The following is a 14986-nucleotide window of genomic DNA, read 5'->3' as shown; positions in this document are numbered from 1 at the left end:
AGACAGATAGGACAAGGGGCTTGATGAGCCCTAGCAACTGCATGAAGTTAACTGTTCTGGGGTGGCAGGAATACACTGCTGGGAAGTTATCTTTGATTCACAGTTCAACAGGCGAGGACAAACAACAAAAAATGCTGTTATAAAATAACAAGGATATTTTTTTGCCTTGAAATCCAGTAACTGTGCAGAAACCAGCATTAAACTGTATTAACAGCACCAATTATGAGAGCAACAGTGACTTGTGAAGATAATAATCTACTTCCAGTCCCTTTGCATCTAACCTCACAGGAAAAAGAAGAGAAATATTTGCCCTCAGATTCATTTGATAAAAGAAATCACAACTTCCCTCCAAACCACATGTAATTAGAAGAGCTGAAATAGTATCTTTATGTTAATTTGTGGTGAATCTGATTTCCATTTACCAGCTTTACAGATGGCATAGTGCTGTCACTGTGAAGCTCTTGGAATCAAAATACATGAAAAAAAACAACGTGCTTTGGATGTATTTAAACAACAACAAAATGCAACTATTATGCAAATATTACAAGTTTGCAAATATGACCTTTATGACACATCCAAACATGGCAACACTGAGCCAAGGGAGCTAATTTTAGCTATACAAATATTCACAACACGAATGTAAGTTAAGACGAATTTTGACTCTACTGGTTTTTGTTCAAGCTCTCACGACTAAAGCATTTTCCTCTGTTGTTAAAAGCATGATAATGATTATTTCTGTTGCTTATGAAGTGTTCTGCTCTCTCTAGAGAAACTATTTTTAGGCACAATCATACATTATTTGTGGTATCTTCATTGGTTACTTTTTTTGTTCTACTTAATTTCTATAAATAGGACATATGAAACAACAATAGACTTGCAGGACATGTCCTAAAAGCAGAAGTCTGGACTAGGATTTTCAGGAAGTTGCCAGACCAGCACCGATTGTCAAGGGCAAATAGAGCCATCCTGCCTGGTGACTGCCTATTAATTTTCAGTTTCTAGTACAGTCATCTGTGGTTATCTTGGGGGGAGATTACTCTGCCCTGAGCTCTTAGAATCAGTTCTTCACTGATTTTTCTTTGCCGTTTCCCTGCTGGGCCACTTGAGCACACATTTATTTACCTTCAAATGCTCCTCAACTGTTTTTCCTTATCAGAACCCTGCTGCTCAAAAGAGTTGAGGGCAGAGTGACCTGAAATGCTAAACATAAGAAATTCTGTAAATTTCAGCTTTAACATCACTGACTTAAGAAGCTGCTCTCTATAATGCAACTTTATGGGTTGGATTTGATGATCTTGGAGGTCTCTGAATTCTGTGATTAAATACATGGCCATCAAGGGAAGACAGGTCAGTCTAGCCAAAGCAGTTGCTGCTTTAAAATAACCATTTGCCAGAGAAATTTACAAAATGGCATGGGAAATAAAGTAAAAATCCTACATCTTAATTGTGTTTATATTAAATATTAGAAAAAGTGAGTTCACTTTTTAAAGTGTCCTTTATTTCTTAATGAACCTGATGCAATAAGAAATTATTGTTTTCCTTTATTCGGAATCATTATTTTCTTCCTCATTTTTCTTCACCTCTGCAAAAGCAGCATTACACAGTTCATAAAATTAGCTGTGTAAAATGTGATTTTCTTCTCTCCACTCAGAAATAAATCAAGCCACAGAACTTAGGGGGAGGAGATAAAAAGTTTAGGAAGCTAAGAGGGGTTTTATTGTTGTTGATTTTGGTTTTAGTGAGAGGGAAAGCATTCAAGTGAAAAGTACTGAACAATTTCACTTATCCTTTTTGAAACACGGGTTTAAGGCAAAAAATTCAGACATCTTATTAAAACGAATTCATATCATAATCTTCCAGCACCTCAGAATTATATACACCTGATTACGAAAAAAGACACAGATGAATTTGTGAGTGCTACAATTCATGCAAGTAATTCAACACATACAGAGGAGTTTTTAAAATTAGTTACTGCAATTTAAATCACCATAAAAAATTAGTAATTTAACAGCAATATTTTAATAAATTCAGGTCAGTTGGTACAGTGACCACATCTAACTACCTTAGTCCTAACCTCTGGAAAATTTTCACATTCCCCTCTTTCACATTCCCCTCTAGCTCAGAGTCCTGAAATTCCAGTTACAGCTGTTGAACACCCTTAACTGATGTGCTGTACAAGTTCTGTCCACAGAGGCACATACAAGCCCGCTCTCCTATTTCTGATCTTACACAGGGATGCTCTACACAACTGGAATTTAATAGTTTTATATGTTTTTAAGACAATCAAGGACCTGAGAGCATTATGAGCATTTTCTTAGTCTAATCTTAGCCTTGTTTTTTTTTTTAACATAAATTTCTGAAAGTATAACAAATCCACTTATTTTTGTTTAAAAAATTCTGAGCACTGTTCTGACTATGAAAATGTCAGATTGAATGGATCTAGGTAAAGATGTCTTTACCCATAGCAGGGTAGGGACAGCCTAGATGATCTTTAAAGGTTCCTGCCAACCCAATCCATTCTCTGATTCTATGAAAATGATGAAATACATTCGGCACCATTTCTCTATGAAATATTAAATAAATGCCACTTGAGTGCCAGCTTTTGTTTTTTGTTTACTGCAAAGAGCAGAAGAGAACACATCAGTCCTTAAGTGGGTGCAATCAGTCTGCAGACATACTACCTGAAACAATGCCCAAGAATTCCTTGATGTTTGTCTTATAACATGAAGCTGTGATAAACCTTCTACAGCTGAGAGGATTATTACTTTCCAGGCTACAAATGCAAGCACCATAGAAGTAAAGAGGACTGAAGCTTATTTCAGCAATAAAATAAAATAAAAACATCACAACGCTTTCAATTAGGCAGATCTGCTTCCACCCTATTTCTGTGAACATTCACTAATGGAAAACTTGGTTATTACCTGACTTAAACATGACTTTGGCAGCCTATTCACATGAAAATTCTTGAACATATTAAGTGTCAAAACAAATTGCCTTCATAAAATGGTAATTTTTCAGTGGATAAACCTCGAAAATTCTAGCAAAGCCCTCCTAGGTGGAGCTCTTCTAAATAGATCTACGAGCCTTGGTCTAAGGTCAGTTTTTACAACAGTGACAGCCCTATGTTTTGGAGAAACACACATTTTAAAAACATTGAATTGTACTAGCTCCACAGTCCACAGCAAAGTGACTTAACTGTGCTTAGAAAATAACACTTCATGTTCCTTGCTTTTGAACACAATTAACACCAGCAATATCACCAACTGCTAAAATTGTGTGTACCCAGAGCACCGTGGTCTTGTGGATGAAAAGAGTAGAAAAAATAACCATGGGAAACTAGCTGTGCTATTGTGAGATGGTTAAAGTTTCCCTTAAGTCCCATGATTTAGCATTTATTCTTTATATTCTGCTACATCTAACTTTTCCCATCACAGTTGCTATGTCTTCTGCATTTGTTTTCTTTTTTATTAAGCAGGTTGGGTGATAAAAGAGTGCTAACCTAAGGAAATTGCACAGCATCTTCAGAATTTCTAATCAAGAGGCACGTTAGTAATTTGGTATCCAAAAACAATCTCAAATGAGACATAATTAGTATTCTTTTCAATTTAAAAAGGCATTGACAGGGGAAATTACAAAACTTGTGTATTGGACATCTGCTAAAAACCACACACACGAGTGCACAGGCACACACACAAACACAGAGAAAATGGTAATTCCCCACAACTCTGTAGAAGACTTACTAGTTGTCTGGGGTTTTGTATGAACAGCAAAGTTTGACAGCAGCAAAGAAACTGCTTAGACTTACTTCCAGGAAGGATGAGTAAGAGATTATTTTGTAATGTTTCCCTAACTAGGACTGCTCCTGTTTGCATAAATAAAAAGGTCTTCTCAAAAGTACTCTGACCACCCCCACAAAAAAGGAAGTAAGTAGCTGGATATAATTAGATGACACAGCAAAGATTTTGGCCTGATTCTATAATGCAAGTGAAATAGTATCTGACTAAAAGAAAAAATATGGCCTCTATGTTGATCAATGTGAACACACAAGGTCCAAGAGCATCAGCCTTGTTGAATGGCTCAGATCTACAACTTTAGTTCAAAAGACACTGCTTAAAAATTGCAGTCCTGTCAAAAGTGAAGTCCTCATGTGACTAAGAGAAGGGCTTACTTCAATTTTTTTTTTATTATAGTGGTCCAGCCATTATGCTTGTGCATTTCTGATAAGGAGTTTCTCCAGTCTGCTTGCATAATATAGTTAACTGGAGAATTCAGTATTTGAAATTACATGTAGACTTCAATGAGGGACTGGATAAAAGCTTCACTGCATATCCTTTGCAAAGAAAAACAGATTCAAGGGGAATTTATTAAAATGTTCTTTCCATGAAATGAGAAGTTTTACTTGCATAACTTCACAAGCTGCGTTTTGCTCAAGCTGATCAGCAGCAAATATACTGGCTTAAAAATTGGATTGCAATACATAAATTTGAATCTGAACATATTTGAACTGGAAATCTCTTAGCCAAGGATTCACTTTTTCCCTTTATCTATTTCTTTGCTACATTTTTGTTTTGATTTTTTTTAATCTCTACAGACAGCAGGTTTAGCACAGTAAATAAAAAACCAGTAGTTAAGCTTACACCTGTGCAAGGCAAAGACTGCTAAGCAATACCTCTTCCACTGTCCATACACAACATAGACATATAATATAGACATATACTGTCTATATTATATCAGCAACAAAAGTAAAGCTGATATTTTTAGCAATGTTTGTGGTACAGGATCCACTTGGAAATTCTCAAATGTAATTTTACAGACTCAGCAGCCAGAGCTTTTTCAATGGGAACAGTCTGACCAGTGAGGAGTGGTCAGGTCATTCCCACAGAGGAGAGCACATGGAGAAAATAAACTCAGACAAAGTGAGATACTTACTATTTACAATGATAAAGGTATGAGCATATATGTGTCTATTCATAAATCAAGGGTATAAGCATTTTGAAAGCTAGTACCAATGTTAAATTTTTCAATGGCACGAAAAACAACTAGGAATCAATAGATAAAAATGCAAATAGCATGAACTCATATTTGTATTTCCTGTAATGGAAACACTTTGAAGTTGTTCAATGTATAAATAGGCATTCAAAGGAAATGGAGTTAAATAACTGGCTCAGCACTCCTGGTGGCCAAGAATCTCATTTGCACATCACATCACATAGCTTGGATGATTTAAGATGCATATCAACATACACAAGTGTCTGTATGCTCTTCTCCATCTACATTTATTTTAACACATCTGCACACTGGTGGCAGACAGACACAAGGCTGGGTGGGTATGAAAGCCACACAGTAATCAGGGGAAGAGAAAGTACTTCTGACAGAAAATATAAAACACAAATTAAAGACAGGAATACATGAGGAATGCATTTTCCAGAGACTTTTAAATGGACCTTACACTGCCTTCATGGGATAAAAACAAAAACAAACAAGCAAAAACAAAGGCAGAAGACCCTTTAAAATGTGGAAGAAAAACTTGTTGCACTAATAGTAACTAAAGAAAACAAAGGTAAAAGAGGTGAAACAGTGAACTGTGTAGATGCCATACTTGGTATAGCCTGGCAACAACAAAAGTAACAATTTTAGCCCAGATAAGGACCTTGTTCCAGAGAAAGAAAAAACTCCAAGGCAAAATGTAAACAACTGTGCCTGAGGTAAAACATTAACTTCAGGTTTTATAAACTTTGTGTGTGAATGATTATTACAAGCCTCATCCACAGCTCACCCCACCATTAGATTTAAGCTGAACATGACTGCTGAGCAAGAGCCAGGCTGCAGGAGTAGTGAGCACCTTGATTTCATTGCACTTTGATATCTTTACTGACAAACTGAAGCATTAGTGGAAGCTTTCACTTAATTTTGTCTCATTTCAAGTCTATTTTGGATGCTCCTGCAGCATTTCCATTACAATCCAGCACAAGGAGGGACACAAGTAAGAAGTGACCCCGATGGAGACCAAAACACAGAAAGCAGCTCGGGAAGGGACACATCCTCTAGGACAGAAGCAGACTGGGTTTCATTCCCTGTTCAAGCAAGTGTCCCATGAGACCTAGATATATCCTATTAGGGAAACGAAAGCAATTCTCAAGTATTGAGAATTGAATTGCTGTTAAAAAGCCAACAACTAAAATCAGAAATGTATCTAAGACACTCAGCAATACCTGTAAAGATGCTATTTTACCAAAGGCATTAGTAATCTATGGACTTTCATTTTAATGAGTTTTATGCCATGTACTTAGATTCTATTTTCAAGGTAACAGTAATAAGCAAAAAGTGTCATTCACACACTGGGAATGTCTTAAGTGGCCTTAGAGCAAAGCCCCTCTTAAGATCAACTGTAACAACAAACAAATTGTACATAAATCAAGTACCAAAACATTGGCTCTGTTCCTTCATTCACAGAACCTGTAAAACCAGTATTGGGTACAGCACAGAGAATTAACCATCAACAAACATCCTGCAGAAGAATATTAGGATAACAAAAACCCAAAAACCTAAATTCCAAAGTGAAATGAAAATGCCTAACATTCAAGTTTCCCGAGAATAATAACGACAACGATGTAGTCACAGTAATGCAGGTGACCTATACCTTGAGGCAAATAAACAAAATTCTAATTGACATGAGTGTGAATAGATAGAAGAAAATAGAATAAATAGAATGAGGAATGGCTGCTCTTACTAAGCTCCACTGCTAGGTGTATTTGTGGAGTGCTGGAGACACTTGTGGATCTGTGAACTCAACAACTCATCTACCACAGTCAGCAGTTTTCCCCCTCACTTCAGAGGGGCAAAATACAAACCCTACTTATAGTTTCATAGATAGGCTTATTCTTGCATAACACCCTTATGAGACATTTTCTGCCCGTGGATAAGAATGAGCTTGGAAAGTCAAAAAAATAAATTTCCAGGGAAGAACTGTAGCTTACACACTATAATCTCAAATGAAGCATGAACAGCCAGCTTCATAAAAAATATCTAATTTTCCAAGTGCTACCACCACTCCACAGAAAACACAGTCACTACTGCAGACCCACAGTTTAGGCTCTGAAGCAGAAATAATTCATAATTAATAGCTAATTATGAGTATAACAAGATTCAGTGAGCTCTTGCCAAGTAAAGTATTACATTGTTTCATTCCCCTGTTTCTCTGGATCCCATGCAGGATGGGATTCAGAGGGAGAGGGAACAGTCATAGAGTCCAGCTGTAGAGCAGAGAAGTAAATTCCCTTTCTACTGAAGGATGCAGGGCAGCGCTGCAAAGCCACTGATGCTCTCCTTTTTTGCGTATTGGAGGGAGGGCAGGACAGGGCCATAACTCCAGCAAGTTCACTGCTGCACATCTGCAAGAGCTTTTACAGGCAGAAGACAGGAGAACAAACTCAGAAGCTTATCAGACACCTTCCTCCACTCAGCCAGGTCACTGAGCAGAGGCACCATCTCCCTTTGCCCATTACCAGCCAGCCACGGGCTCAGTGTGGAGATGGACCAAGCTCAGCACCAAAACACTGCATGGCACAAACACACACAGCCCCATCACCAAAACACTGCATGGCACAAACACACACAGCCCCATCACCAAAACCCTGCATGGCACAAACACAGCCCCATCACCAGGCTGGCACAGGTGGCCCAGGCACAGAGACTCTCTGTGTGCAAGTGGCTGTGCTGCTTTTGGAGACAGTCTTACACCCAAAAGCAGGTTCCTTTGCACAAGGCAGTCAGTGACAGCAAGTCAAAAATCCTGCCCAGAATTTGATGCTGCACGTGTCTGAGCCCAGCACTGATGCTGTGGGGGAATGTGGTACCATGGTGCTTCCCCATCACTTTGGTCACAACCAACGTACCAGCTTGGGCTTCAGCATCAAACATGACAGCAGAGCCCGTGGCAGCTGGGGCTGTGAGCTGAGGACTGCAAGACCACAGCAACCACCAAAGCATCCATGCTGCAATCTCCAGTTAACTGCAAAGTTACCTGTAATTTTAAAATTTCTATTATACTTTTAAAAAAACTTTTAATAAATCCTTAAATAACAAGTCTTAGCAGCCTGAATTTTGAGTTACTCATTGATTTCTCATATAAAAGTCTTCAGAGACTGTGAAAGGACAGCAGGCTGAACCATGTATCTAAGCAATGTGTATAAGAGGGAACAACACAGTCTTACCTGACAGATAAGCGAATTGTTTCTTTAATTGGTCCTGAATATCTGCAGCATAGAGGGGAATGATATCCTGATGCATGATTTCATCTGTGAAGAGAAAAAAAATTGCATTGCTAAGTCATTTAATGCAAAATTTCACAGCACACATTAAAAAAAAAAAAATCCCTACAACACAAAAGCTCAGAAAACTGTCCAACTTCTGAAAAATACGTGAAAATCTCTGGAGCCTTTCACGTGTTTGCCAAGGGCCAAGTTTTCTTTGAATAGCACACACATAGAGGAATTTACATTTACTGACATTTAGAAGTAGTACAGAACTGCCACTGAACAAAACACTGTAGAACTAATATTCCTCATGAACAATGTTAAACAGTGGGATTTTTACGAATTAAATTCAATTTTTATTCAAATTTTCTCAGTCAAACAAAACCAAGAAACTTATGATTTCTCTAGCCTATCATCTAGATTCAAATACCCCAAAAGACCAGCATTAAACAAGACAGGTAGAACTGGCTTGAAAGTACATCTTCCCCTTGAAAGCACACACATACACTCTACCTCCACCCTGAAAAGCAACGCTTAAGCTTTTATCTCAGCCCTTCCACTTCAGCTTAGTGACAACATTCTGCTTTCCCAACCCTTGGTTTTCTGTCCCAGTGTTTCAGCATAGGCATTTCCCACAGCATGTTTCCGGAGGTCAAGCAGAAGCCTGAGTTTCGCTGATTGTGACAAAGACTGCATGACAGAGTTGCTTCATTCATAAACTAAGATCTCATTTTTTACAAGGAAACAAGAAGTTTTACTCTTTTGCAATTCCTAAAAAATAATTATTCCACATATTAGCTTCATGGTACATAAGAGACAACATAGCTTTTTCTTTAATTAGTTATGAACATTTCTTTTAATCTGACATTGTACTGACATTGAAGTTTTGGGTTTTAATGTACATTGAAAGAAAGAATGTCATGTAAATTGAATGCCATTAAGATAGGTTTTGACACTCAGAGCTCTGAATGTGCACAGAAAAAGTAAGTAAAAACCTAAAACTGATGTAAAGATAAGTGTCACCTGCAGTGAAGGACAAGCTGAAGTAGAGCTCTGGTCCTCAAGGACTTGCTGTCACTGAGGTCTTTCAAATGCTAGATTGTGAGCAGACAGACACTTCTATGAGCAATTCTCACATGTAAAATTCTGAGAACTGCAATTATTTGAGAATAGCAAAAAAGCCACTTTCAGTTACTTCTTCCACAGTGACTGTGGAAGAACTTATGCTGTGAAACAGAACTTCTCTGTTCTCTGTGGTCCCATTGGGCAGAGGAAGACCCATGACCACTTTCAAGGTCACACACTGATCAGAGCTATTTTCCTGCATCCGGCAAACTGCTGCCTGATCAGAAGACCTCTGCATACCATGCTGTCAAATCCATAAGTGGATACTTTTAACTCTCAAGTCATATTTCACCCAGACCTCCAGTTATGTCACCATTTCAGTGTTTTCAACAGAACACTGAACACAGATGTTTCAAAACTCCAATCTCAGACGGCCAAGTAATTTCCAGAAGAGGAATACCCCACTTCCCCAAAGGAAAAAGGATGTTAGAGTTTATTTTTGCTGTCTGTGCCTTATGATACAAGGAGACCTCCTGCAGCAGTTATTAAAAAACTACACAGTCCTGATTCTGCAAACCAATACCTGCAGGTGGACTCATGACCCTGAATATAAACTCTTACAGGATTAATGCCAATTTTTGGTGGGAGATGGGAAAATAACATCATCAGTCTATAAAATGCCATCCTGGCTCAAGTCACAGGCAGACATAATTTTCATTGCTGCACAGCATGGCATGTAGTAAAACAGTTGAACTTTGCATGTGTAAGTAAATACATGACACACTACACTCCTGGAGGCAGGACATTCCCACGGAAGAGAAACTATTTATGTATCATTACATAAGGATCACTATTTCCCCATGTAGCCCTGTGATGAATCCCACTGTGCCAGGTGAAGACCCAAGTCTAGATTTGATTGCTCCAGTGTTCCCTCTGATAGGAGCAGCAGCTTTTGCCACCTGCACAGATCAGCCCCACAACACTGATCAAATACTGCTTCACTGAAAAGACAGTCTCTTCCTGCCCCTGGTTTTAAACTCCGTTTTAACTCAAATGTGAGAGCCTGTCTGTTTGCAACTGGAGGAGCAGCACAGGGCATCCACTGACAGACACCAAACTGCTCTTCCTGATGCACTCCCCTCCACCAAAGCCATCTCATCTTGTTCTTGCTGATTTGGTTTCAAGGCATACCTCTAAAAGCCAAGTATGCACTAACATCAGAACTGATTTTCAATAATTCGAAACAACCAACATAAAAAATAGCAGCAAAAAAAAAAAGCGCAAGGAAATGCAACTCTTGGAATTGCCAAACAGGTCACATCCAGCAGCTCAACAAGACACACTTGAGCCCAGTATTACCACCCATAGATTTAGCCAGAAATCCCTCTTCAGTAAGTTTCCTTCAGAGGAGATGCAATTGTAAAGACTCATTGCTCTGCACCATTTCTGTGACTTTTAGCATCCCTCTGGAAAAGAGAGTTCATCACAGTTTGTTTGGGGTTCAATCTGATTTCACCTCAAGGTTGTCCATCATTACTTCAAAATGCTGTTTCTTTAAAAGGATAAGGCAACAAAAGGCAGACATGCTACATAGACTGTGAGAGCACACATTCCTTACTCTCACAGCCTTTGGGGAAAATATTTTCTTGGAAATATTCTTTAAATAGAGAACCTGCCACCTGCTACATTCTTTAGGGATCATTTCCATTTTTGTAAAGTTAATTAAGTGCACATAAAAATACAGAATTACTGAAAATCTGCTCACTGTTTTGTAAGGAATGTTTATAGGATCAAATTTCACTTGTATTTGAATAGATTAAGATTCACACAGCCCATTATTTTCCCTGTTCTATCTTTTCTGCTTTACACAGTATTTTCAATGCAGAGACCTAAGAGTCTGTCTGTTTTACTGGACCCAAAATTCGTTGCTGGAAAAAAGCTGCTCATATCAAAACATGCTTGAATATCCTGTCTTTCCTGAGGAGGTCTCTTAAGAAGCTTAAATGAAAGCCCCTGGGAATGACAGTGCATCTAGTATTGTAGGTGATAATAAACAGTAAAATAAGGTTCTTTAAAGTTAGTACCGATTTTTTTTTACTATTTTTAAAACGCCAACGTATTAAAAAAAAAGCTGGGAATGTGCAAAGATTTTTTTTAAGCTGACAACTGGAGGTTCTTTAAAAAAATCCTCACATTATCTAGTATTCAAATGATGAGTGTCATAGAGGACAGAAGTGTCATCTTCCTAACATAAAGGAATCAGTTAAATATATGTTTCTTATTGCAAAAAGCTGTGCTCACTAAAAATGTGAACCACAATCTTGCAGATATAGAATCTTCTAATTCAATTTAAATCTTGCTTTGATAGTCCTGTCTCAATGATAAAGGAAGATGGCTTAGAGGGACTTGACCCCATCCCATCAGAAGCACCTGGCTGCATTTCAGATGAAGCAGGATGACAGATTTAAGCACGAGGGCACAAAGATAACTTGTGCTTGGATTACCTGGTGCCAGCAAGTCCTGAAGAACTTGGGATCTGAGAAAACAATCAATGTCACTGCAGTCAAGAATTTCCCTTATTGATAAAGAGCTCCTCTTTCTTTTCTGATCAAACTAAAACTCATCATCATTTGTAGTTTGTCTGATATGCTGAAGTAAACCCATTTTCACAGAAGACATCATTTGAGTATACTCTGAACTGACTGCACCCACATTACACACAAGGAAGTCTCCCAACATATCTTGTGAGCCTCCTGTAACCAGTTTAATAAAATTCCCAGCAAGCCAGCTGGAATTACACCACCCTTTGAGTGGTTCTGCAGGAAATTCTATGGCCATTACTTTACAGTGACTTGAAAGCTGATCTATTTGTACACATCCGGACACAATTATGCCTTTCAGCACAGATCCCAGGAGCACATCTGAAATCAAATGACAATTTTTCTTCCTCCTCTTTCTTTCTGAGTCTGCAAAATTTTCAGGAAAACTTGTCTATAGCTTCTCTATGAAATTCATGCCTTAAATTCAAGAAGTAGTGTATTTTCCTTAGCCAGTTTTGCTTTGCTTCTCCTCTGGAACAGCTTACCCCACCCAAAGAGTTGAATGCCTTTTATGAAGGGGGTCTTCATTTGAAAAATCTCTTCATTAAGCCACCCTCCCATCTGGTAATTATAAATGCAAGATAATGACTTTCAGAGCAGTCCCTTCATCTCTCTCAGCCCCAAGGCAAATCTTTCATTTCCTCATTCCTCCCTCTTCATCTTCACCCCCCGACCACCATTGCTAACAGTCAGCTCCTTTGCGAAGCCCCCCCAAGCAGGGAAGAACCAGAGCAGCAGAGCTGATGCACAGAAGCCCTCTTCTACTCTAAGCCACCTAAAACTAATGAGCTGCTCAAGATGCCAAGTGAGCTTTCCAGCTTTAAATCTGAATTTTAAAAATCACTGCTGATTAGTGACAATGCCTGCGAGCTCACTGCTTGGTATGCTCAGGCACAACAGCTGCAGATGAGGCTCCTCAGGTCCTCATGCTATTTATAGCCACACTGGGCTGATGACAGGAATTTCTGCAAGTGTTCATAAACTAAAATTTCAAATCTCACCATTTCAAAATACCTTCAGGAAAAGTTCATTTTGATTTCATTGGACTACGCCATCATTCAAATGATGGACCAGGAAAAGCGGGCGAATAAATTCAGAAATTTTCATGTAAAACACAGTTGTCTGTTAAAGAATAGTTGGGAAGGGAACTATCACCAGGGAAAACCAGTCATTTTGCAACTTGTTTGTTTCTTGTGAGCTAAAACATCCTAAGCAAGCAGAAAATGCAATTTCTTTGCTTCTACCAGCATCCCAGTAGCTGACACAAAGAAATATAAAACAGACTTATGCTCCAAACACCTTCATATGGCATTAAGTGTCCAATAAACATTTTTAATTACATAGTTACATAAGAATTTTACTTTTAAGAGCTTTACAGACTACAGCTAAGCTCTATCTCCCATTTCCTCTCCTAATTAGAAAAGACTATTTCTTCTCAAAAGCCCTGGTATGTAAAGCAGATCCTTAAGTTGAGATACCTTTACTTTTAAGAGAATACCTTTACTTTTAAGAGAATGCTTTATACAAGTTCCACTTCCACGGCATTGCTAAAATCTGTACATTTTCTAAGACTGACTGGCCTATTGTCACAATATGCAGAGAACAGCACTACTATATACCCAGTGCTCCAACAGGCTAGGATGGAATCCCATGCATCTTCAGTGTTAAGTGTAGTAATCACATAACCTCTGAACAGAGAGAGATATAGCTCTCCCAGGATTTTCCTGGGAAGCTGTGAAAAAGCCCGGAGAAAAGAATGAGAAACAATTATTATCTCCACTTGCTGTACCTGTTGTTGTGCACATGTGGAATGTGTTATGGAGATTTGTTTACCAACGGGTGATTTCTTACTTGGCCACTGGTGATGGTGTTTGGATTTAATTGACCAGTCTGGTCAAAGCAAGTATCGGACAGTCTGCAAGGGTGCTGGGCTTTTTCTTAACAGTATAATATAGTATAGTATAGTACAATAAAGAAATTGATCAGCCTTCTGCAATCATGAAGTCAATGCTAATTATTCCCCATTCAGGGGCCCACTGCTACAATAGTTAAGTAATGATCTATTTGAGTCAAGACTTGGAAGTGGTATTGCCAAAGAAAATCTAAACTCTTCAGAACAATATTCCCTGTATTATAAGCCCAAGCACAGCGGACACAGGCACTTATTGTTTGGGCCTTGTTTTAAACGTCTTGTGCATCAGAAAACACGACAGATTCTTCACAAAATCCAAAAATTATATTTCTGCAGCACTGCTCATACTTCCTAAATTTTGGTAATATTTAAATTATTTCACTGAAATGAAACTAGATAATTCTGCTCTGTTGATCATACCTGAAGAACATCACAACTACTCAAGACACACAAATTAATCCCCAAAGGCTACAACTCCAGAATTTAAATATGAGAGGCAGGAACTTGTCATGGGTTAAAGAACAAAAAATAAAACCCAACATCTTTGCACAGAAACCTATTGAACTCCCTACTTTACTCAGGTAATTTCTGCTTTCTGCAATCACAATATCCACCTGTTTCCTCTTTGAGATCACAGAGTTGGGGATTTGGCAGAAGACTACCTACAAAACTATCAGAATGATGGTTTGGTTTCAGGTAGGGAGAAACACTGATCCTTCCTTTAAAAAAAGAAGTTTTGAGGTATGCAGCAAATGCAATGCTGTTGGCTTGGCCCAAACTGACAAGAGGTGTAACAGTTCCCATTTTCTTCAGTTGAATTATTAAATACCTGCTCAAAAGCAGGTATTCCATTTTGAGAGCCAACCAAGATTTTGGGTTCTTTCAAACCCTAGTATTATTGGATTTGACTGCTTAATATACATGCCAAAGTATTTTATTCTCTTTCTTCTTCCACCTCCCCTTTTGTGAAAGACAACAAAGTTCTTTGCCTTATTTTGCCAAAATAACATCCTCCCAAAGCACAAACATGAGAGGAAATACACTACCCTCCCTTTCATGTATAATAGATGCATTCACAAGATACTACGAGTGTAAAATACCACAGCTTCTTCCTCCTCTGCTTCATCAGTCACACCTACTTGACACACTGCTCT

The 14986-nt window shown here is 38.4% G+C and overlaps 1 protein-coding gene across 7 annotated transcripts in view; it reads right to left on the bottom strand.

The window, feature by feature from the left end:
- Positions 1 to 14986, bottom strand: part of MCF2L (MCF.2 cell line derived transforming sequence like) — a 145711-nt gene that overhangs the window by 57728 nt on the left and 72997 nt on the right. For all 7 annotated transcript variants that reach the window (XM_005419967.2, XM_031056171.1, XM_031056172.1 and 4 more), the window contains exon 2: positions 8214 to 8297. In XM_005419967.2, the coding sequence (XP_005420024.1) occupies positions 8214 to 8297 (84 nt within the window). The remainder of the gene's footprint in view (positions 1 to 8213; positions 8298 to 14986) is intronic.

The sequence above is a fragment of the Geospiza fortis genome, unplaced genomic scaffold (genome assembly GCF_000277835.1).
Source record: "Geospiza fortis unplaced genomic scaffold, GeoFor_1.0 scaffold192, whole genome shotgun sequence".
Classification (NCBI taxonomy): Eukaryota; Metazoa; Chordata; class Aves; order Passeriformes; family Thraupidae; genus Geospiza; species Geospiza fortis.
This window is presented reverse-complemented; position numbering and strand designations above follow the sequence as displayed.